General features: G+C 38.1%; 1 protein-coding gene across 10 annotated transcripts in view; it reads right to left on the bottom strand.

The window, feature by feature from the left end:
• The window catches only part of Gphn (gephyrin), a 420,062-nt gene that overhangs the window by 31,221 nt on the left and 363,152 nt on the right, over nt 1-25,689 (bottom strand). For all 10 annotated transcript variants that reach the window (XM_029484276.1, XM_029484280.1, XM_029484278.1 and 7 more), the window contains 4 exons: nt 25,414-25,533; nt 22,572-22,630; nt 21,497-21,650; nt 8,730-8,851 (listed from right to left, as the gene is read on the bottom strand). In XM_029484276.1, coding sequence (XP_029340136.1) covers nt 8,730-8,851; nt 21,497-21,650; nt 22,572-22,630; nt 25,414-25,533 — 455 coding nt within the window. The remainder of the gene's footprint in view (nt 1-8,729; nt 8,852-21,496; nt 21,651-22,571; nt 22,631-25,413; nt 25,534-25,689) is intronic.

The following is a 25,689-nucleotide window of genomic DNA, read 5'->3' as shown; positions in this document are numbered from 1 at the left end:
CGAGATTGATTTAAAGGCATAGGTGGAAAAAGGTGCAAGAGAACTAACTATATCTTACAGTACATCTACCAGAGAATTAATGTGACTTTCTGAAAACTATTCAGTTTTTGTGAAGGAAGAATATAGAGTCCAAAGTATATGCCCTGGCTTTTCTGGCTGACCAACAGATGGCACCTGCTTCATTAACATGCCTCTGCTTTGAAAAGTTGCCTTTGCTAAAAATGATTATGATCCCGAGTAGCAAAAAATTATTTTTGCTTTACTATGAAGTCTGCTGTAAATCAAAGATGAAGACAAAACCTTTAACCAAGTTTATGGTTTATAAATTCAAAGTGCTCAGAAAAGGAAAGGGGGTCCCCTGGGGGAGAGGAAGGGAGCTAAATATAGAAGAAAGTGGGATGAGGGTAAAGGTGACCAACAGTGTACAAGAGATCTGATGGGGAAATGGGGAAAAGGGAAAGAAGAGTAAAATAAAAATAAGAATGTCTGGAAGAGCCACAAGGAACCATAGTATTAACTATTTACCTAAAAACCCACCACACACATACACACACACACACACACACACACACACACACACACACACACACACCTATTCTGTATATAAATATATAGCTTTAATGGGTTTTTCTCATCTGGGCTGATGATGTTTTCTCCAATAGACACAGACCATATAGCAAAAATGCTAATACCAGACATGACAAGCTCTCTTTTGAGTTGTTGGTCAGGGCTATCTAAAATACTTCCAAAACATACAGCCTATTGCTGTTACCTTTTGTTCCCTCAAGAGGTGGAAGGTTCAGACCCTATTGCTGAAGAGACTAGGCACTTCAGAGACAAGGACCCAGAGACCCTTGAGTGGGAACTGATCTCAATGACTAGCTTTCCTGGTACCTGAGGCATTATGTAATGTTACAAAGGAGGGAGGTAGCCAACAGTCCTAACTAGCTATGACACCTATGAACCATATCAATGACCAGCATGGCATGATAACCAGTAGCCCCCAGAGCTGTGTCTCTAGTTGCATACGTAGCAGAGGATGGCCTAGTGGCCATCAATGGGAGGAGAAACCCTTGGTCTTGTGAAGATTGTATGCCCCAGTACAGGGGAATGTCAGGGCCAGGAAGCAGGAGTGGGTGGGTTGGGGAGCAAGTGGGGGTGGGGTGGGGGGGGGGAGAGAGGAAACTAGGAAAGGGGATAGCATATGAAATGTAAATGAAGAAAATATCTAATTAAGAAAGAAAGAAAGAAAGAAAGAAAGAAAGAAAAGAAAAGAAAGAGAACAAATGGCTTCCTGTGGTGCCTATTAGCATACCAAAGCTCATGCTAGCTTCCAGGCTCTCTCAGTTTCCCATGGCTCCTCTTACTCTGCCTATCTCCATCATCAGCATCCTTTCCTCCAGCTTCTCATTCCCATATAACTCTGCCATTTCAGCCATTTGCTCTTTGCTGTCTGTCTGTCTGCTTCTTTTGGTCCTCTTCTTGCTCTCCATCTCCTACTCCTCTCTTGGCCTGGTCTCATCTGCTGTCCATGTGTAGTTTACGGCTTTCACTTCCTCATCTGGACGCTTCCAGATGCTTCTGGCTGTACTTGACATAGCTACAATAAAAACCTTCCTGTCAAACATATCTTGGAGCCGTCATGTCCCCACTTTATACAGGTAGAAAATTTCTACTGGTATAGTACTATTTAGAGATAACTACTTGAAGAAACAAAATATCAAGGCTTAGGGATTCAGAAAGGCAACTGTAATAGCCACTAAAGAAGTCACCCATTAAGAATGAGAAGACTATCTTTTAATTAAATTCATGTTCATTAAAGTATGAAGAATTCTTTGTTAATGAGAAAAATAGTTTTTAATACATGAGAAACATTCTTTTGATCAAAATTTAAAACTATATTTTGAGAAGAAGAGTTCACTTAATAAGAAGAAGGCAATTTATAAATAACCAATTAAAGTGGAATCTAACTCTCGTAGTTGATTAAAAAAGCCCCACTTTAAGAGCATTAGGGAAGCACTAGGAAGTTAAACCTGCTTGGCTCACAAATTGGAAGCTGTGAGGCATCAATGTACTAGTAAGTCTATCTTGATAATTTTTGCGAAATGTGCCAATTTTTTAAGAACCCAATTTGCTGTCTCAGTACTTATTAATCTTCTACTTCGTGCTTTTATGTGAAGAGGCAGCTTTACAAATTGGCAGCTGCAAGGCTGAAATCGAAATACAGTCTAAGACAAAGCCAAGTAACTCAGCAGGATTTGAGCGGGGATGGCTTCCTAAGAAGTCTTCTTTTCCAGAAGGGGGGCCATTTTACTTAGTTACAGGAAGGAATTCAAGTCTTGAAATGTTACAAGGTCCAAGTCAGTACTTGAGAAGCTTTGTTACTGAGTTGTGTCTTAAGCTGAGGTACAAACAGTATAATAGTTAAAAACAGTTTTTGGAATGAAATGAACCCAATTAATACTGAACTTTATATTTTTGATTAAAAGTGATTTTATTTTCTGTGTTTGAGTGTTTTGCTTGTGTGTTTGTGTGTGTGTGTGTGCACTATGTACACGGGTGGTGTCTGAGATGTCAGGAGAGAGTTTTGGATCCCCTGGGATTAGAGTTAAAGAGTTATAGATTGCCATAAGCCGCCGTGTGGGTGATAGGAACCAAAGCTGGGCTGTGGGAAGCCACATGTGCCGTTGCAGAGTGGCACAGGCTTCTGCTGGCCACCACGCATACATAGGCAGGAAAGTTTTTTGCCAAGATGAGGTTTTGAGAATTAACCCAAATTGACCAATCAGATGAGAGAGAAGTTAACCAATCAGATGAGAGAAAAGTTAACCAATCAGAAGAGAGAGAAGTTAACCAATCAGAAGAGAAAGTAACCAATCAGATGTAGGCATGCAAATGAGGTGGTAAGCATCAACCAAGCACAACCAATCCGGGTGTGAGACACGCCTCTCCTAGGCCTATATAAAGCAGCACCAGTGCTGGGCTCGGGGTCTATTCGCCTCTACAATCAAGCTCTCCCAATAAACGTGTGCAGAAGGATCCTGTTGCAGCGTCGTTCTTGCTGGTCGAGTAGGATGCGCGCAAGACTGGGCCCTCATAACAAGTACTCTTAACAACTGAGCCAATTCTTCAGCCTTGAATTAAATTAAGGTTGATGGGAAGTGAAGACAGTATAGGAAAAGGTGGCTGTCCAGTCCAAGAGACGCACCCTCTCCAATTGCTGTAGACACAGTGACTATCAACATAGACTTTGTCCTATTAATCAAGAAGCTTACTGTTATTTGTTGGGAAAGTACACACATTGACTCAATGTAACAAATTCTTTACCTACTATGTTTAGGCTAAACATGAAAGCAATTTTATGAGGAAACTAGAAAGAAAATATAAAAGTTGAAACTCACATGATGACCAATATTTTAACTAAGTGTTGGCTACAACTCTGCATTTCCTGGCATGAATGGCACCCAGTAACTCATACTGTCTAGTAGTACAAACAGGCTGACTGGTTACTGAAACAGATGGTTCTCATTTGTCTTGTATAAGCTTGACTAGTTTCATATTCAAGGAAGGGAAGACAGGATTTGGGAGCCAATGCTGTTACTGAATGAGGACCGAAAGCCATAGGAAGGGAGAGCCTTAGGAAAACTTGTATTAGCAGAATGAACATAGGAAGAAAAGCTTCAAAAGCCAAGAAAGCATAGATTACAAATGGCAGGATATAAAACTGCTAAAGAGGCACAACAGCTGTTTGTTTATTTATTTATTTATTTATTGAGATAGGTTTTTTCTGTGTATCCATAGCTGTCCTGGAACTTTGTAAACCAGGCTCACCTCAAATTTAGAGATATGCCTGCCTCCAGTTAGANATTAAAATCCACTGCCTGGCTAAACAGACTATTTTAATAAAGTGTTCNAATGAAGATGAATCAACACTAATAACAGTGGTACTATTGCATGCNATGTGACAGCCTTTACCATTTCTCTTGATTGCTTTCTTTTTAATTCTATTTTTGAAATCTGAGTTTAATATCTGAAATGTTTGGAAGTGTTTTTATTATTAGCCTATAACTCCTCAGTGCTAAGGTCTCTCTTTTGTATTTTCAATGACTTACTTAAAACTCACAGTAGGATGCACGGAATTTACTGCATTAGTGCTACTTTCTGTGACCCATGGATCAGCAGCTTAGGGTAAACATACAAGTTCCTTAGTGTTAGGTCCAAAAGGATCAATACTCCCCCAAATTCTGGTGCTCTTTCCCCTCTACCAAAGGAGCCAGTTCCTCCTCACTGTCAGAAGGGACAAATGGCTATCAGTGGTGTCTATTAGCATACCAAAGCACATGTTGGCCTCCAGGTATCTAGTTCTCACCTCCGCCCTTTCCCTAAACTTCTCCAGCCCCACCCTCAGCTTCTTATTCTTTTAACTCTGCTATTTCAGCTATGCACTCTCTCCTCCCTCTTTTGTCTTCCTCTCTTATTCCTTTCTCTTCCCTCCCTCTCCCCCCTTTTTTGGCTGTTTCTTTCTCTTCTCTTGCTCACTCCCTGTCCCCCATGGCCAAGACTGGTCTGTTAGTTGTGTTCAGTCTACTTCTTTCTCTCCCAGTTCTGTGCTCTTGCAGATGCCCCTAGCTACTCTCTCTCTCTCTCTCTCTCTCTCTCTCTCTTTCTCTGCAATTAAAACTTTCCCCTCAACCATACCTTGGGACAGTCACACCATCACTTTTTACAGTTAGAAAGGTGAAGTCTTAGCCCACTTCAGCTGATTCATAAGTGGGGTTTTCATTAAAACCAGGTAGCTTATGTTCAGATACAATGAATGTTTCCTGCTGACCGACTAAACAGTGAGTAAGCTGTATCACTCTTAAGTCTAGTCTCCTTCAGCCATTAGCCTATCTGAAACACTGCAATCAAATTATTTTTCTAAATAATGACTTACTATACCACTTCTGCTTTTTAAAAAAAGCTTCAAATTCAACTGGTATGGGCAAGTCTAACCCCAAATATGTGCCAAATTTATGTGTATTCTTTCTACCCCAACCTTTTGTTCTAATTAGTCTAGCCTAATATTGCAAAATTTATGCTTCCTATTTGGATTAACCTATCATCTTTTTCTATCCAAATGCTACTAATTCTTCAAATTATTTTTGGACTTTATAAAATTTGTTCTGACTATTTGAGCTTAGAGTTGCTACAGCTCTTCTGATATATTTTCATCACATTTTCAAAATTATAGCAAAGATATTTAGATTCCATTTCTGCCTCTGCACTAACTAGCTTTATAATGTTAGAGGAATTCATTAACATTGCTGGGTTTCAAAATTAGACCTTTTTTAAGGAAAGAAAGGAGACAAACCAAATCCCTAGAAACTCCAACACATTGTGTTCCTTACAGTGTGTGCAAAATATAGAGAATATATTTTAATGTAGACTTATTATTTCTAGACCACTTAAAAATACAGTTAACTTTCAGGTATTTGAAGCCTTCCTCTTATAGTTCTCACTGACTTATGCACTCAACTTTCTTTTTTTAAACAAAAAGTACACAAGACATAGGCAAATGTTATAGGCTGCAGAAATGGACCCACAGTTAAAAGCATTGGCTGTTCTTTCAGAAGATCCAGGTTTGGTTCCTAGCACCCACAAGACAGCTTACAACTGCCTATAACTTCAGCCCTAGGGATCCAATGTCCTCTTTGGCCTCCACAGCACTAGGCACACATGCTGTATAGATAGATATACATGCAGGCAAAATGCCCACACAAACATTAAACAAACAAACAAATGGCTGGCAAACTTTAGCTTAAATTGGTTTAAACAGTTATAACACTCTTCTAGTTTTATATTAACTGAAAAAACCATGGTAAATGATAAGAACAAGAGCTATAAAGTATAACCATACAGAAACTAAAAGCCACACTCAGGACTTTTCAGACGACAAGAATATAAGGATCACTTTCTACCCTTATCTGTAAGAGCTCAGCCTGGCTCTATGCTTGAAAACATTCCTGAGCTGTTTCTCACCCAGAGTTCCTCCCATGACTACTTGTTTCCTTGTAGAGGTTCTCACAAAGGCTTCTGTATAACAATATTTGCTTTCACTAGAAAAGGGAATACATAGCAAAAAGAATGAAGAGGCAACCTACACAGAATATCAATAGCTGGACAGTGATGTACCTTGTTTCCCTTGCTAAATTCCTAGTACAGATTTTCATTAGAAAAGCAGTCCATTCTTTCCTCCCACACTCCACCTCTGAGTTCTAAACCATTCATCTGAGCTCCTTTAATACAGCACTCTAAGACTGAAAAAGCCTATATTAGCAACACTCAAACAACAATCCTGTTCTCAGTTTTATATAAGGTATTGCTACCAAATAAAAGGGTATACACTAGAAAGTGGCACATTTCTCTGAATTGCCCACTATCCTGGTTTTATAGTTTGTTGTTCATTATACTTTCACAGTATGCTTTGAGGTTAAATTTAAAATCAACATTACAACATCATCAGGAAACGTCTATCACAAATTAATTAAGAACTTTACAGCAGTATTAGATCATAGGCTCCTCTTCCATCTCAGTCTCCCCTACTCTCTCAGCTCTCTCTGGGGCAGAGAGTTGCTGTGTGCTCCTGCAATTCCCTTCTTGCAGCTGGAAACACCCTTGAATTATAACTTTACTTTCAGTGCCTTGTGACTTCTGGCATGCAGGCTAGGTTACCATGTTATGGAACTTTATCCTCCCACCCTGAAAATTCCCTTCGTTCCTGAATCTGAAAGGCATGAAAGGTCTGTGCCCCTTGAGGGCCTTGATGTTATCTCTTCTAATTGCTTTCCCACTTCAGGATCTCATCACTCTGTAAGTCTCTTAACAAAGGACAAATCAGTCCTTTTCCACTTGCTTTTTAAACCTGCTTTTTAAAAAAGTTATATCTATTAATACACTAACACAAGAGTACTTTAAAGGTGTTTTGCTTTTATGGTAAGATAATGTCAGTAATACAGTCTACCAAATACCTATGTACCTTAAAAAAGAAAAAAGAAAAAAAAATAAAGATTCTTCCCAAACCAAACCAAACCAACAAAAAAAACCAAACCTGGCTGCAGTGGCCAAGACCCTTGGTAATTAGAAGTTTGCCTGTGCTACATAACAGGCATGTACACACATGCATGCACATTACATACCCCATGGAAAATATCAAACCAAACCAACATGGAAAGTGAAGAATAGAAGTAAGAATACATAGAATTATGAGTCAGAACAGTGCAATTTAGGGCTAGGATATATAATAATATGAATAATAACTAGAAAGCTCCCTTACCCTTCCATGTCATAAAGAATTCATAAATGTAATTGAAGGCAGGGCCAGCACCACTGTTTGGTTTTATGCTGAGTTTGTTTCTTGCTTATTTTATCCTTGTGGTTTTAAACTCTTAAGTCCATCCTACCTCCTCTCAGAAGTGTGTGTGTGTGTGTGTGTGTTCTTTAAAGTTGTAGCTATGTCCTGGTTTTGGGTGCTTAAAATTTATATTGAAAGACAGATTACTGATTAGGTCCAAATTCAAAGAACTAGATATCTTTCTCCTGCTGTGAAGCTCTTCCCACTTTCTTTCTAGGAGGTGGCCTCTGATACTAGGTGACCGGCATAGTGATCATCAGCTTCTTTAAACAGCCAGGTGAACATATGAGTAAGAATTTTTAAAAGGAATGAAGTTTAAAGACACATCAAATAATCTCAGGAAAGAAGAACTTTAAAAAGCTACCCATATAATATTGATGTTCAAGATTTGGCCTGTGGCCATTTCCCATCTAGGATGGGTTAATAATGTTAGTAGAACATACCTTGTGAACTGAGATCAGAGCCTTTCTAAAGCACTCATCATTAAGGAAGGGTCAATGCATAATGAGCTTTCTACAGTGGTAAAGAAAATAAGGGAGATACAGGTGACGGATATATGGTATCTATCACTCCAGTGGATCTTGTTTTATTTTTACTAGGTTATGTAATAACCTAGTAAATTATTACTACAAGTAGTGACACTTTTAGAGAACAGACATTTGTATCGTATGAAAAGGGCTAAGTAAGTAGCAGTGTTGCTTAGTAGTGGGATGCTCAGAAAACAGAGACTTTTTTTTTTTTAATGATGAGACATACCATTGGCAACTGAAAGAAACTTTTGGAGAATTTACTAAAGATCTGAACTGACTTGGTAGTTAGGGAGCAATGTGCTCTTAAATATGAGCAGGTATAGTTAATGCACCTCTTTTGCACTTAAATAGGTGAAGCTGGAAGAAGTTTGGGTTGTACAATGATATAAAATTAAGCCCATGGAAAACAACTGTGCTTAGATGTCAGAGAATCAGGTGATACTAGTTTTGATAGTTTTTCCTAGGCCTTGTATCTGTTTTCCCAATGTCTTTCTTGAAATCAAAGTGTGAACAGCAATGGCTTCACTATCCTTAGTCTCCAGAATAAAGTCAGCTACACTGACACGTAAAACCTCAACTTAACACACCACAGTAAAGTGAAATACTTTTCCTTTTGTTATACCCATTTAAGAAATATTTATTACTAATATAGTCGAATGCACCTCTATTCAGGCTTCTGAAAAATATGACCAATGAGAAAACCACGTTGTTCAATTTGTCTCTTTAGCACCAACTCCACTTACCCCAGTAATCTAAACATTCATATTTCAGAATAACTACTTTTTAAAACAAAATGCTATACTTACTTGTCTCCTACAATTCCCAGGTTGATTGTTGGGTAACCATGTTCCTGAATTGTTGCTAGAAGTGTTGATCGATTGCTGTCCCGAATCTTTCCTGGTAAGAGATCATCTTCAGGATTTAGCAGCTACAATGTGAAAAAACAAACAAACCTCTAATTATTTTCTTAGGTAAAGTTGCTATTCTATTATAATGGAAGAAATTAAATGTGAATTAGTTTAGTATCTGGTTATCTATGGCAGCATCCAGTATGTATAATTATGCTCAAAAGATCTTTGAATAAGTATTGTAAGGAGAATGTTGAACAGTGGCCAGATTTCACACCAGCTTTGGCTATAATTTGGAAATAGTGTCAAGGAGAAACTGGACTTTCCTAGAAACTGATTATTATAAAATCCTATTTGGTCTGAAATACTATCTTCCAGTTCATCTTAAAATACTTTTTATATGGATGAGTATTTTGCCTACATGAATGTCTGTGCTTGTGTTCCTGGTGCCCACAGAAGCCAGAAGATAACGCTGGATCCTCTGGAACTGGGCTTAGAGGTGTTTGTGAGCTGCTGTGTGGGTTCTGGGAGTCACACCTTGGCCGATAGAAAGGACAGCCAGTGCTCTTAACTACTGATGCATTATCTCTAGCCCTCTTTCAACTTATCTGACAATGAGAATATCTAATATTTTCAAGTTTGAAGAGAAAAACCATTTGCTTTTTTTTCTTTCAAGCTTTTTGGTCTGTTTTCTGAAGTGGAGTCAATACTATTAAAGAAAAACTTCTTTGAAAGAAACATATTTTGTGTCTGAGATACAAACTTAAACAAGAAATACAGACATATTCTATTATCTATCTGTCTGTCTGTCTGTCTCCATCCCCATCCACAATTCCATTTCTCTGAGTTAATATCTACCAGTGGTGTCAACAAAACAGAAGAAAACTTACTTTATGTTAGGATGCTTTAATAAGGAGCCAGCTGAGTCAGTACAGTAGGAGCAACTTTGGGTTCAGACAAAATATAAATTACCTAAACTCTGAGCCTTAATGTGCTCATTTATAAAGTGACTTTACAGCTACCCTGTAAAGTACTTGTCAGAATTTAAGTAACAGTTTACATAGATAAACGTGATATATTATTGATTATATATCATTACTATCAATATATTACCAATATTACAATACTCTACATTACTACATGGTAGTATTAATGATATTAATATGTTATGTTATTAATAGTTCAATAAATGTGATTATCTTTTCTCATGATCAGGGTATTTACTTTCCCTTTGGTTCTCATACTGTCATTGCTAGGGGCTAGTTTACACCATACTTGTTTACAGTGTGAACACAGACTCTTATGACTCAACGGACCCCTTATTGACTACACTCACACTGAAGAATAAGTATAAATTATATTTTGAGGGCCATTAAGATGGGTGTCAGCAAGTTGTAGAGGAATTTTAATCCAGCAACATGGATGCTCTGGTAAGGGATTACATCCAAAGCTATAATCCAGCCAGAGTACAGACACACCCTGGATTATAGTATGATCTGGCTGGAATGTAGACATGCCATTAGTACACACCTATAAGTCCTAAAAATAAAGCTAAGGTTAGTTTGTAGAAGGAAACAGCAATGTTTGAAAGTGACATCTAATTGAGGGGCAGGCATAACGATAAATCAGAGAAAGGTCTGATAGAATGAGTAAGAAGTAAGATGATCAACTCACATGAGAACAGCAGAGGGAGCGAGGCTACTTAAAAGCAGTAAGAGAGAAAAGACCGTGATGGTAGTGGTGTGTGTTTTACCAGGATAGTTTTACAGACAGATTACACAAAGAATGAACTAAACATAGGTAAAGATAGAACTAGCCAGAGAATGAGAAGGAACCAGAAGATTAGAACATATTGCCAAAGTTAGTATGAGACCAGGCAGAGTAATTCGGTTGGAAACGGAGAAAAGCCAGATTGAATCAGTCAACTTGTAAGATTAGATTGTATGGAGGCTAGAAGCTTCTATGCCTAGGCCTAGGGATAGATAGAATAGAGAAGGAAATGCTTTGGGCTCACTCAGCCTAAGCCTTGTATTCACACAGCTTGGGTGTGGTTCTAATCTCATCACTTCATCTGAGGAAATAACAGCAACATTTACAGACCAAAGTCTGTCAGCCTAAGCTTGGTCCTTGAAACTCATGTACAGGTAGAGGAGAGAAATGACTACACAAAGTTGTACTTTTACCTTTACAAATACACCATGGTGTGTATGCACCTCAACCCTCCCTGATGATGATGATGATGAGAGAGAGAGAGAGAGAGAGAGAGAGAGAGAGAGAGAGAGAGAGAGAGAGAGTCTCAGAGACATTTTCTTGTTAAGGTCCTAAGGATCACACTCAGGCCCATGTGCTACAGTACTGAGCTCCAACCTCAGACCCAAAATACCACTTAGAAGTAGACTGAGAAGGAGGCAGAAGGCAAGCCTACTATCTCAGAGACTTTGTTAATACATGGAATACCCAGGGCAATAACCACAGATTCCCCTTTAATCTTCTTTCTGATGCATTAGAGATGTTATGTCTCCAGAGTTTTGGCTTCATGTTAAGAAGTAGTGGCTTTGAAACTATTTCCTTATAAGAAAATTGGAAAACAACTTTGCCATGTTGTGTCACCTGAAAGTCTTCCCTTAAACACTACACTAATTTACCTTTATCATATGCTATAGGATAGTGTAGCCTACTTTTACTGGCAGTGACTGGAAAGCTGCTATTGTAGTGCTGATATAGATGACTTTTCTGATTCAAATAGCAAAAGTATTGAACTCATAATTCTATAAAGACCACAACCTGCCTTTATAGAAAGAAAATTGTGTGCTTATATTATTCTTCTTGTTATTGGTATTATAGTATTTATTTTTGCCTCTCTGTTATAGTTCCAGAAATAGTAGAATAGTTAGAGATAACTGGAAAACCAGTACTTTGTAAAACTGACATAATGAAATAATAGCTGGTTAAAAAAGGGGGTGGATATGTAGCTGAGGATGGCGTTATCAGGCATCAATGAGAGGAGAGGCCCTTGGTCCTGTGAAGGCTTGATGCCCCAGTGTAGGGGAACACCCTATAGAAACAGGGGGGGGGGAATGGAATAGGGGTTTGCAAAGGGGGAACTGGGAAAGGGGGTAACATTTGAAATGTAAATAAGTAAAATATTCAATATAAGAAAAACAAAAAAGAAAGTTAGGCGATTCCCATCACTATTTAGTCTTCTATTCTTTGTTCTCTTCCCCTTTTACATTCACAAATAAATGAAATAAAGAAGAATGAATAAGGGGCTGGAGAGATGGCTCAGCAGTTAAGAGCACTGACTGCTCTTCCAAAGGTCCTGAGTTCAAATCCCAGCAACCACATGGTGGCTCACAACCATCCGTAAAGAGATCTGATGCCCTCTTCTGGAGTATCTGAAGACAGCTACAGTGTACTTACATATAATAAATGAATAAATCTTTACAGAAAAGAAAAAAGAAAGGAAAAAAAGAATGAATGAGAAAAAATGGAGTGGATTTAAAATTCATTATTTTCAAAGAAGAATACAGAATTAAAGGCTAAATATATGAGAATAAACCCACAATTGTCCTCTTTACAACTTAATCCTGTTTTCTGTCATATTTCTAGTTATGTCAGGAATTAAAACATATTACAATTAAAATACAAAGGAAGGAAAAATACAACATTTCTTTTTTTTGGTATTGTCAATAGAACTAACTTATTAGCTTTTCAATATCCAACTTTTGGACATTAATTTTTCCTTTGTAGTCTATTCTTTTCCCAGGGTCTCAAAGATTAAATCCTCTCCCTTTTTTCCTTTTTCCTTTTTTCTTTCTTTCCTTCCTTCCTTCCTTCCTTCCTTCTTTTTTTTTTTTTTTTTTTTTTTAAGACTGGATCTCACTGTACAACCTAGCTGGGAACTCACTATATGGACCAGGCTGTTCTCAAATTACAGAGACCCCTCTGCCTCTCAAGTGCTTGGATTAAAGATGTATGTCACTATTCCTGGCTCTATTCTACTTGATTTCCAAATTTTCTTCTACTCTGTTACCAACATCTCCAAAGCAATAGCCCAAGTCCCCAGTTCTAGGCAGTCAGTATATTACATCTGAGTTTTGTAAAGCCTTACAAGTTGGTGCCCTGCCAAAAAACTTCTTTACTTCTGAGGAATGAAGTAGAAACATGAACTTCATGAACTTATGTATAACTCTATACCAAACTAAGTGTATAACTCAAATTATCAGAAGCAATATTGTTTTTAATTCCAAACTTATTTAGATATCTGTATTTTGCCGTAGATCATGAACAAATTTATTTAATTGTAGCCCCAAGTTGGCTACAAAGGTGCGAACGATTCAAATATCAAAAAAAGAAAGTCACCTGCTTGGCAAATTTTTACTGGTCTCTTTTTGGACTGTCCTCACTAAATCTCCTTGAGAACCACCGAATAACCAACCCCAGTCCTCAACATCAGGTATGTAAACTGTTGTAGTTCACTCCCTTTAAGGTACTACTAAGATTTTGTAATATGATAGAGAAATATGTCATCTCAAAATATGCCACTTTGGTATAAAGATGATTTTTGATCTGAAGGCAATTGTGAAGCATTAGAGCTTCTCAGCAAGGAGCAAGTACAGGGGCCAGGGGTGGTGGTACAGACCTGCATTCCAGCTTGGGAGCTCAAGGTCATCATCCTTAGCCACTTAGGAGTTAGCTACATAAGACCTTGATTCAACACCCCCCAAAACACATAAATCAATAAGTGTGATAAGTTAAAGGAAAGGATTTAGGTAAGAAGTCTTATCACTAAGATTCTCCTTTAATCTCTTTGTTCAGGGGATATAGTGGCTTGAATGCTAAATGTCCCCTCATAGCCTCATGTACATTCGGACCACAGTTGGTAGTACTGTTTAGTGCATTATGCAACCTTTTTAGAGGTTTAGCATTGCTGGAGAAAGTAAACCACTGGGGGCCAGCTTTGAGGTTTTATAGCCATACTTTACTTCCTATTTTCTTTCTTTGTTTCCTGTGTGCAGATAATTATGTGATGAACTAGCTTTTTGTTCCTAGGGATTGTTGGCAAGCTTTTCTGTCATTATACACTCTAGCCCTCTAGAACTGTATGCTAAAACAAACCCTTAAATTGCCCTTGCTCATGGTATTTTATCACAGCAGTAGAAAAGTAACAAATATGGATTTTTTTCTATGTTAACGAATTCACTCATTTTGAATTATGATATTTTGGTTTAACTCCTAAAATTAGTTATTTTTGTCATAAAATAAGGACCTTAGGACATTTTGTTTGTTTGATTGGGTATGTGCTAATTTTTTCCCTACATGAAGAGCTGCTAGAGTTTCCATCTAATGCTAATAAGCATCTTATCTACCAACTGACTACATTTATATCTGTTACTAAGATTTTTTATTAGTCTATAAATGATTTATTTTATTTGAGAAACTGGACTGGAGAGAGATTTCCTTACCCATTCTAGATTGTTAAATTTTAGGGTTCAATGTTGAAAGTTTAATTTTTATGTTTAGCTAATGAATTCATGCATTCATCAAATACTAAACTACCTATTGGTGTTAACTTTAGCTTGTTTGGTCATGTTTTTATTTCTAAACGACATTCCTTCATCAAGGACAAGTGCAGCACTTGGAGTTCTTTTAACATGAGTATAATATTCACACAAAAATACTTTTAGAACAAAAGGGAAATATAATTTTAGATATTCAATGATTAGCATTTTATTGTTATGCAAGACATCAAAAGGAAGTCTGCAAGAAAGGTAAAAGTTCTTTTGCTAAATCCTTATGAAGAGAATACGTCTTAATTTTTCTAAATGGCAAATCCACTTAGTTTATCATAAGAGACCTCCCACTATTTCTGTTCTTCAGAGTCTTAGTGAATTCATCACACACCTAAGACTTGCTTTCTCATACATTGAAATGGCATTGCCTGCACGTAAGACTTCTATGTAAAGCAAGGTTATAACATTTTGTCATGGTAACTATTTTCATTTCCCTTGCAAGCAGCATCTCTTTTTTTAAACCTTAACTTTTCTTTCTCCATTTTTCTAGAAAATTTACTAGTTGCACAAACTAATTTGATGATATATGTACACCTTAGAACACCCATACCAACTAGATTAACACACACACACACACACACACACACACACACACACACACACACACACAGAGTCAGATTATAAACTGAAGATGTTTTTCTCCAAATAGCTTTATCTGAGAAAAATAAGGTTAGCGTAACTCCTTTGGCTACTTGGTTATAAAGTAAGACAAGACAAGACAAGACAAGAAAGAGGAATATTTACCACTTTTAAACATAATTTAAGGTTATTAAGCATAAAACATTGGCTTAGGGCATGGAAGATAGTCAGATGGTCAAGTGCTGAAGTTTGGACCCTAGCACCCACATTAAACAAACAAACAAACAAACAAACAAACAAGAAACAAGTGTGGTCCCTCAGCAAAAGCTTGTAATCCCAGTGGTGGTTTAGCTCTAGCTTTAGTAAGAGACCCTATCTCAACAAAAACAAACAAACAAACAAACAAACAGACAAACAAACAAAACCCACACCCCCAAAACAAGGAAGAACCCAGCAGGTAACATCACTTGATGTTCTTCCAAAGGATACAAGTTCAGTTCCTGGAATCTTTATTGGGCATCTCACAACCACCTATAACTCCAGCTCCATGGGAATCCAACAATATCTTCTGAGCTCCAAGAGCACCCACAGAAACAGATATAAATAAAAATAAATCTAAAAAAAATAAGTTCCTATATGTATGTGTGCATGTATGCATGCAAGTATGATCACCCATATGGGTAAGTATGATAATGGCCTGAAGTAAAGAAATGCCAACACATTTTTAAATGACTGAATTAATGAATGAATGAATATAAGTAGTGAAATTAGGCTATGAAAGACTAAACAATAAACATACTCAGTATTGGTGACAGCATAGAAAAAAGAATTTTCCAATATTTAAGAGAAGGCAAATAATATGATGCTTTTGGAGGCAATTAAGTAACACATGATTTAATGTTTTAAAATAAAGCATTGACTTAGGTAAGGCTATGAATTGAACAGAAAAATGGAATATTCAAATCAATCTGAATGTTCATTATAGCATTATCTATGCTACCAATAAAAATGGGAAACAAATTAAATGTCTTATAATAGACAAATGATTAATATAAGGAACTTATAATAGAGAACGGTTATATAGGTTCCGGTTTCTGTCTTCATCCTGGAACTGACCCTGATTCACAGCTCTCCATACACAATCCCACTGGGAGAGAGCAGGTCTCCCAGGAGTGCTGATACACCTGAGAGCACAGATGAGAACACCACTTCTGCTCAGATACCTGGCCCAAGAGGGATCTACCCAGAGCCATCAGGACACAGGAACCAAGGAACAGCTGGGGACAGGATCCTTCCAGTTTACATCTGCCCCCCACCCCCACCACCGAGCTGACCCTGAGCCACACCTATCCATACCCAAATACTTCCTGGAGAGAACTGGTCTCCCAGGAGTGCTGGCATAGAGGCTTAAAGGAGGGACAAGCCACAATCAGAGACTGTAAGATCATCTAACACCAGAGATAACCAGATGGCAAGAGGCAAGGGCAAGAACATAAGCAACAGAAACCAAGGCTACTTGGCATCATCATAACCCAGTTCTTTCACCACAGTGAACCCTGGATACCCCCAACACACTGAAAAAGCTAGGCTCTGATTTAAAATCACATTTCATGGTGATGATAGAGGACTTTAAGAAGGATATAAATAACTTCCTTAAAAAAATACAGGAGAACACAGGTAAATAGGTAGAAACCCTTAAAGAGGAAACACAAAAAAAATCCCTTAAAGAATAACAGGAAAACACAACCAAACAGGTGAAGGAATTGAACAAAACCATCCAGGATCTAAAAATGGAAAAAGAATCAATAAAGAAATCACAAAGGGAGACAACCCCAGAATTAGAAAACCTAGAAAAGAGATCAGGAGTCATAGACACAAGCATCACCAACAGAATACAAGAGATAGAAAAGGAAATCTCAGGTGCAGAAGATACCATAGAAAATGTTTCTCAGTCAAAGAAAATGAAAAAAGCAAAAAGCTCCTAACCCAAAACACCCAGGAAATCCAGGACACCATAAGACTAAACCTAAGGATAATAGGTATAGAAGAGTGAAGATTTCCAACTTAAAGGGCTAGTCAATATCTTTAAAAAAAATTATAGACGAAAACTTACCTATCCTAAAGAAAGAGATGCCCGTGAACGTACAAGAAACCTACAGAACTCCAAATAGATTGGTTCAGAAAAGAAATTCCTCCCATCACATAAAAGTCAAAAGCACCAAAAGCACAAAACAAAGAAAGAGTATTAAAAGCAGTAAGGGAAAAAGGTCAAGTAACATATAAGGGCAGACCTATCAGAATTATACCAGACTTCTCACCAGAGACTATGAAANCTAGAAGATCCTGGGCAGATGTCATACAGATCCTAAGAGAACACAAATGACAGCCTAGGCTACTATAACCAGCAAAATTCTCAATTATCATAGATGGAGAAGAGAAACCAAGATATTCCACGACAAAACCAAATTCACACAATATCTTGCTACAAAATCCAGCCCTACAAAGGATAAAAGATGGAAAGCTCCAACCCAAGGAGGGAATTACAACCCTAGACAAAGCAAGAAGTAATATTTCAACAAACCCAAAAGAAGATAGCCACACAAACATACTTCTACCTCTAACAACAAAAATTACAGGAAGTAACAGTCACTATTCCTTAATATCTCTTTTTTTTTAAAATTTATTTATCATATGTAAGTACACTGTAGCTGTCCTCAGACACTCCAGAAGAGGGCGCCAGATCTAGTTATGGATGGTTGTGAGCCACCATGTGGTTGCTGGGATTTGAACTCTGGACCTTCGGAAGAGCAGTCGGGTGCTCTTACCCACTGAGCCATCTCACCAGCCCCCCCTTAATATCTCTTAACATCAATGGACTCAATTCCCCAATAAAAAGACATAGACTAACACACTGTACATTCCAGAGAACCAAATAACCCCATCAAAAAATGGGGAAGAGAGCTAAAAGAGAATTCTCAACTGAGGAAAGTCGAATGGCTGAGAAGCACCTAAAGAAATTTTCAACATCCTTAGTCATTAGGGAAATGCAAATCAAAACGACCCTGAGATTCCATGTCACAGCAGACAGAATTGCTAAGATCAAAAACTCAGGTGACAGCAGATGCTGGTGAGGATGTGGAAAAAGAAGAACACTCCTCCATTGCTGGTGGAATTGCAAACTGGTACAGACACTCTGGAAATCAGTTTGGTGGTTCCTCAGACAAGTACTACCTGAGGACCCAGTTATACCACTCCTGGGCATGTACCCAGAAGATGCTCCAACATGTAATAAGGACACATGCTCCACTATGTTCTTAGCAGCCTTATTTACAATAGCAAGGAGCTGGGAAGAACCCAGCTGTCCCTGAACAGAGGAATGGAATCAGAAAATGTGGTGCACTTACACAATTGAGTACTACTCAGCTATTAAAAACAGTGACTTCACAAAATTCACAGGCAAATGGATGGATCTAGAAAATATCCTGAGTGAGGTAATTCAGTCACAAAAGAACACACATGGTATGTACTCACTGATAAGTGGATATTAGGCAAAGAACCTGGAATACCCACAATACATGGACTATATGAAGCTCAAGAGGAAAGAAGACCAAAGAGTGGATGTTTCAGTGCTACTTAGAAGGGGGAACGAATAATCAAGGGAAGTAGAGGGTGGGAGGGACTTGGGAGGAATAGAGGAGGGGGAGGTAAAAAGAGTGGCAGAATCAGGTATGGGAGGAGATGGAGATGTACAAAGAGTCAGGAAATTGAACAGAGGCATGTAGCAATGGGTGGATTGAAAACTCTGGGTAGCAGAAAGTCTCAGATGGCAGGAAAGCAAGAGCCTTCCAGGACACCATGGGGATGGCATTAGCTGAAATACTCCACAAAGGGGAGGGAGAACCATTTTGACCATATCCAGAGGTTAGGCATGGCCCCTTGTTGAGGGATAGGGCCACCACCTATCTCCAAAATTTTAACCCAGAATTGCTCCTGTCTAAAGGAAATACAGGGACAAAGAGTGGAACAGAAACTGAAGGAAAGGCCATCCAGAGACTGCCCCACCTGGGGTTCCATCCCACATGCAGACACCAAACCCAGAAACTATAATGGATGCCAAGAAGTGCTTGCTGACAGGAGCCTTATATAGCTGTCTCCTGAGAGGCTCTGCTAGATCCTGACCAATACAGATGTGGATGCTCACAGCCAAACATCAGACTGAGCACAGGAACCCCAATGGAGGAGTTAGGGGAAGGAATGAAGGGAGCTGAAGGGGCCTTATTTGGCATCAATGGGAGGGGAGGCCCTTGGTTCTGGGAAGGTCTGATGCCCCAGTGTGGAGGAATGCTAGGGCAGTGAGGCAGGAGTGGGTGAGCACCCTCATAGAAGCAGGGTAAGGAGGAATGGGCTAGGGGGTTTGTAGAAGGGAAACTGGGAAAAGGGATTACATTTGAAATGTAAATAAATATCCCGTTTTTAAAAAATAAAAAAAAAACCGTGTTATTTAGCCATCAAAGATGGGTTGCAGACATGAAGGAAACTTGTGACTTGCTATTATGAGGTATAATAGCATTTTGAGTACTGGCAGTTTTATATATAGATATATATTTATATAGGGCTAGGATTACACACATACTTATATGAGTAAGAAATCAGACTGAAGGACTACATAGCAAAATGGTAGCAGTTGTTTCAGTTTTCTTTTGCTCTATACTAGAATATAAACTTCATAGGGATAGACTGTTGTCTTTTTCATTTACTATTGCATTCCTACAACTGAAGTGGTATGTGGAATATTACTTAGTATACACTAAATAAATGAACACTGACATATTTATCTATTTTTCTAAATAAACTTACTATGATATAATTAAAAAGAGATCAATATATACTCAAAAGAATTAAAGCAGGAACTTGAAGAACTATATTTGCTTTCTAATATTATCCATAGAGCAAAAAGGTATAAGCAGCTCACTTCAAATGTCTGATTGTAAAAAGGAAGGGAAATTTGGGCCCATGCTGCAGCCTGTAGAACACTTTGTTACATGAAATGTCCAATACAAAAAGAAATACTCTAGGATCCTATACTGGCTAGTTTTGTGTCAACTTGACACAGGCTGGAGTTATCACAGAGAAAGGAGCTTAGGTTGGGGAAATGCCTCCATGAGATCCAGCTGTAAGGCATTTTCTCAATTAGTGATCAATCAGGGAGGTCCCCTTGTGGGTGGTGCCATCTCTGGGCTGGTAGTCTTGGTTCTATATGAGAGCAGGCTGAGCAAACCAGGGGAAGCAAGCCAGTAAGAAACATCCCTCCATGGCCTCTGCATCAGCTCCTGCTTCCTGCCCTGCTTGAGTTCCAGTCCTGACTTCCTTCAGTGATGAACAGCAATGTGGAAGAGTAAGCGGAATAAATCCCTTCCTCCCCAACTGCTTCTTGGTCATGATATTTGTGCAGGAATAGAAACCCTGACTGAGACAGATCACAATCATATGATGTAATTTAGAGGTCAAATTCCTTGAGACAGAAGGTTGAATGGTGGTTCTTAGGGTTTGGGAAGAGGAGAAATGGAGAGCTGTAAATGGATATAGAGTTCAAGTTATGTATGAATAAAATAAAAAATTTTTTGAGAGAGAAAAAAACAAAAAGGAGAGAACAAGAAGTTGGGTGGGTAAGAAGGCAGGAAGGGACCTGGCAGGAGTTGGGTGATATTATGTTATGATAAAAATATATTTTATGATAAAATATATCATATATGATACATCATATATGATAAAATTTTATATATATTTTATGATAAAAATATACTTTAAGGACAACAACAACAACAACCAACCAACCCAACCCAAACCAAAACATTTCTGGCAATAGGAATGAGGGTAGCCAGGTGTAGTAGTCCACTGCTTTGACTTCAGCACTCAGGAGGCAGGCAGATCTGTGAGTTCAAGGCCCGCCTGGTCCACATAGAGAGTTCCAGGCCACCCAGGGATGGTACCTGGTGAAGTCAACTATGGAAGTCGGTGTGTAGGTTCCTCAAAAAAGTTGAAATTAGAATTATGCGATCCAGCTCTACCACTTTACTGGAGTAACTAAACCACAGACAAGAAGAGAGGCTAGCCATGATACCTATATCAGTCACGTATTTTCTATGATGGATGGGCCCTCATTTCAGCAACAATATACACAAATCATTTCATTGGACTAGGTACTGTGCTTGCACAGTTTGTTACCTATAGCATGCAGCTAGCATTCTTTTTTGTATTAAGACTGTAGAAAGGACATTGGCTATATTTCATCTTACAAAGGAAAGGGTACAATTTCTTAACCTGCAGTTTCTAGTTCTAACCCATCTTCTGTACCTGAACTATGCCAAGGCCAACTTATTATTTCTTTGTTACAGAAATGTGGTCCCATTGTTAAGAATCATAATCTACAATGTTCCATTTATGACGGATAACAGATGTCAGGAAAGGTTTTATTTTATAAGCTCTCTCCTTTATTATATTTGTCTATTATTATATTTTGTCTATTATAATATTATTATATTGTCTATTTATTATATTTGTCTATTTATTTACCTCATTCCCTGTTGACATAACGGCAACCACTGGAAACTTATTAACTTCCACTTCTGTGACACCCACAGTTGCAAGGAGACCAATCTCTGAAGGGCCCATATGGGTTCCTTTGGCCAAAACACACTCCCCTCTCTTAATGTCATGGCCGATGGGTCTGAAAGTCAGAGCAGAACCATAAGCATTATGGCTAAGATTAACATTTTTCTCTACTCAGAGGGAAACTTTAGTATTAGAGAGGAGACAATCAGGGGGGAAAAAGGTTCAGAAATGAGTCAGGAGCCAAATAATGAGTTATATCACACTACAGAAGACAAAATAGAAATATCTATGACTGCTAAACAGAAATGTTACATTTGAGGTTACTTTATATTTTTCTTTTTATTGTATTATAGGTAAAAGTACTAATTTCAAACTTTCTCTGATATGAGGCAAAGATTTATATGAAAATATCTAGCAGCATTAACAGAGGTCCATAGCTGGTTAGCTCTGTGATAGAAGAATGATGTTAATAAGGTTAGTTAGAGTTGATTTCCATATAGACACCTTAGGTTGATCCTAATCTGAGGCTACTTTCTTGTTGGTATGTATACCTCAGCCTGCTGCCATAAAGCCGTGAGAAACACAGCTTTGTTACTTTGTAGTGCAACAAAATAATTCAAATTATGCATAGAAACCTCATCTTTAAACATAAAAAACAAATTATTACATTATTAAGGGTAGTTGAGGAGAGTGTACTATCAGCTACTTGTATAGACACATAATCATTTCTATTCCAATTTCTGGATAATCTACGGGTTAGGACTCAGTAATTTTGGATTGGCTAGAAGAATAATTAACTGTTAGTTTATGTACTTAAAACTCTACCCTTTTCTCATGTTGGTTTTGATAATTTTATACATCTTTACTATTTTCATTTAAAAAGCAGGATAGACATGGGACATAAAATCTAGAAACTTCTGTTAAAGCTTGAGAAAAAAATAGCTAGTTGACATAGCTGTGGGTTTATGTTGTCCCGAGTACATGATAGAAAGGTAGAAGTACAAGTGGGTTATACATCCTGAATGTCTGAACTTACCGGATATCTTGGCCTGGCCGAGCTTGCACCAGAATTCGTACTTCAAGTTCTTCAGTACCCTATAATTAGAGCAGGTGATATAATTTCAAATAATGTAGTCTAATATAGTCTATATAATTTCTGATCAATAGGAATGAGCTTCTCTGATACTTTATCATCAGACAGGCCCATATACAAATATATACAAATACAGAGGAACAGAAAACCATTTGCTAACTCTTTGCAAAAAAATCAGTGTTAACTTTTCTTTTCATATTTTATTTTTTATTAGATGCTTTCTTTATTTACATTTCAAATGCTATCTCCTTTCCTAGTTTCCTCTCTGAAAATCCCCTATCCCCTCCCCCTCCCCCTGCTCCCCAACCCACCCACTCCCATTCCCAGTCCTGGCATTCCCCTATTCTGGGGCATAGAACCTTCACAAGACCAAGGGCCTCTCCTCCCACTGATGACCAACTAGGCCATCCTCTGCTATATATGCAGTTGGAGACATGAGTCCCACCATGTGTTTTCTTTGATTGGTGGTTTAGTCCCAGGGAGCTCTGGGGGTATTGGTTAGTTCATATTGTTGTTCCTCCTATGGGACTGCAAACCCCTTCAGCAGCTTGGGTACTTTCTCTAGCTCCTTCATTAGGGACCCTGTGCTCCATCCAATGGATGACTGTGAGCATCCACTTCTGTATTTGACAGGCACTGGAAGAGCCTCTCAGGAGACAGCTATATCAGGGTCCTGTCAGCAAAATCTTTTTGGTATCTGCAATATGTCTGGGCTTGGTGGTTGTTTATGGGATGGATCCCCAGGTGGGGCAGTCTCTGGATGGTCATTCCTTCAGTCTCTGCTTCAAACTTTGTCTCTGTAATTCCTTCCATGGGTACAGTGTGAACTTTTAAAGAACGCTCACGAAAACTTAGGTTTGGTGCCAATAAACAGTACATTCTCTAATTTTCATGGTTTAAAAACATATCAATTAAACCATTGAATAGTATTTTGTATATAAGATTCTCAAGAATCATATATATATACATATATATGCATATACATGTATATATAAATGATGTACATATACACACACACATGAGATAAATGAAGGTGCCTGCCAACAGCGTCTCTTTTGGTTGCTATGGAGCTCAATATTGTGTCAAGGTTCCCAAATATCTATAGAAATGATATCCAGGTATAGATTCCCAAATACATATAGAAAAGTATAACATGGCTGTAGATTTCTGCAACCTTATAGTAATTATCAATTTTACATTCACAGGCTGTGAATAATATTGTGACACTGGAATTGTGCCTTGTTATCTCATAGTTTGAGGATGCATATGTTCTTCCCTGATGCTAATAAACCTCTGCTTGGGCAGCTTTAAGAGCAGGTCATCTGATCTGTGCCAAAGGTTGAATTTTATATATGAGGAAGATGGGAAAAAAAAAAAAAAAAAAAGGAAAATCTCTTTCCGGTTTAAAAAAAAAACAAAAAACAAAAAACAAAAAAAACAAAACAAAACTCCAGAACAAGGAAGGTGGTTATCTTTTCGCATGGTTGTATTTTATTATTTACTTAACCTACAAGAATATATATTATTTTTTAAATCTCTCCTTCAGAACATAAGATTCCTTAAATTTCACAAAACAGGTATAATTATCAGTCTATAAAACTGTCAAAAACTGTAACTTTCCTAGTTTTATTCCTAATAGTCTACTTTTTAAAAAGAGATGTATTTTATGTGTAAAGAATGCTTTGCCTGCATGTATATACCACACGTGGGCCTGGTATCTATGAAGCTGAGAAGAGGGTGTTGAATGCCTTGGAAATGGAATTACAATCTGTGTGCTAGGAATCAAACTTTAGTCCTCTGCAAGAACAGGAAGTACTTTAAACCACCGAACCATCTGCAGCCTGTGCTATTTTTTAGGGGGTGATGTGGTCAACTTGACATAAGCAAGAACCACCTGAGAAGTGCAAAAAACATCAACTGAGAAAATGCCTCCACCTGAAGGAAAGCCTGTGAGGCATTTTCTCAATTTAAGATTGATGGAGGGGGGGGGGAGCCCAGCTTACTTTGGGTGGTGCCATCCCTGGGCATGTGGAGCAAGCAGACTGAGCAAGCCATGGGAAAGAAGCCAATAAGCAGCATTCCTCTGTGGTCTCTGCTTCAGTTCCTGCCTCTAGGTTCCTGCCTTGAGTGCCTGCCCTAACACAGAAGGATTGTGGCCTTTAAGCTGAAAAACCCTTTCCTCTGCAAGCTGCTTCTGCATAGATTTTATCATAGCAATAGAAACATAAGCAGGGCAAGCCACAGTAGTCTGATTTTAAAAATTGGTATTAGTTTTCTTGACAAAATGGCCTACTTAGATCCCATAAAGTATCTTTTATTTGAAACAACGCAGAGGGAATGGACACAAATTCATTATTTCCAGACTTTTATTTGATGGCAGAGCTTTTCCCTGAACTGAAAACCAGTGGTGAAAGGATCATTTGGTTCAAGAACTTGCCCAAAGTCCTTTATATTAAACTCTGAATCCAAGAACACCTTCATCACCTTTATTAGAAGGCAGTCTCAATAGCAAGAAGATATGTCAACTGTTAATATCATTGTTTTTATTGTGAAATAATTTCTTTGTTTGCCTGTGAAGATTCTCATGTTAGGCATAGTTCAAATTCTACCCTAACAATAGCATAAAAGTTCCTTCAATGTCAAAAGATTTTCAATTTTTACGACAGTTATTTACTGGAGACCTACATATTACATTAACACTACCCCCCATCCAAGTAAATCTTTTAACACTGTAGAAACTGAGTATGACTTCTAATACTGCCACAGGAACCTGGTGGTGACATACATCATCTGATTCCCTGATGAGTTCAGTATCTTCAACTTGCACTACTGCATCAGCACCGCAGGGGATTGGAGCACCTGTTGTAACCCGCATCACTTGTCCTGGCATTACTGTCTGAGTTGGCTGAAAGTATAAACATAAAAGACAGCTGGTTACTTAGTTGCTTCAAAAGAAAATCTTCAGGGCATATATTATTTTTAGGAAACAAATAATGAAAACTCTTTTTTTTTTTAAAGATTTATTTATTTATTACATGTAAGTACACTGTAGCTGTCTTCA

Source organism: Mus caroli, chromosome 12, assembly GCF_900094665.2.
Source record: "Mus caroli chromosome 12, CAROLI_EIJ_v1.1, whole genome shotgun sequence".
NCBI classification, from domain to species: domain Eukaryota; kingdom Metazoa; phylum Chordata; class Mammalia; order Rodentia; family Muridae; genus Mus; species Mus caroli.
The sequence above is the reverse complement of the archived record's forward strand: the minus strand, read 5'-3'. Positions and strand labels throughout refer to the sequence as shown.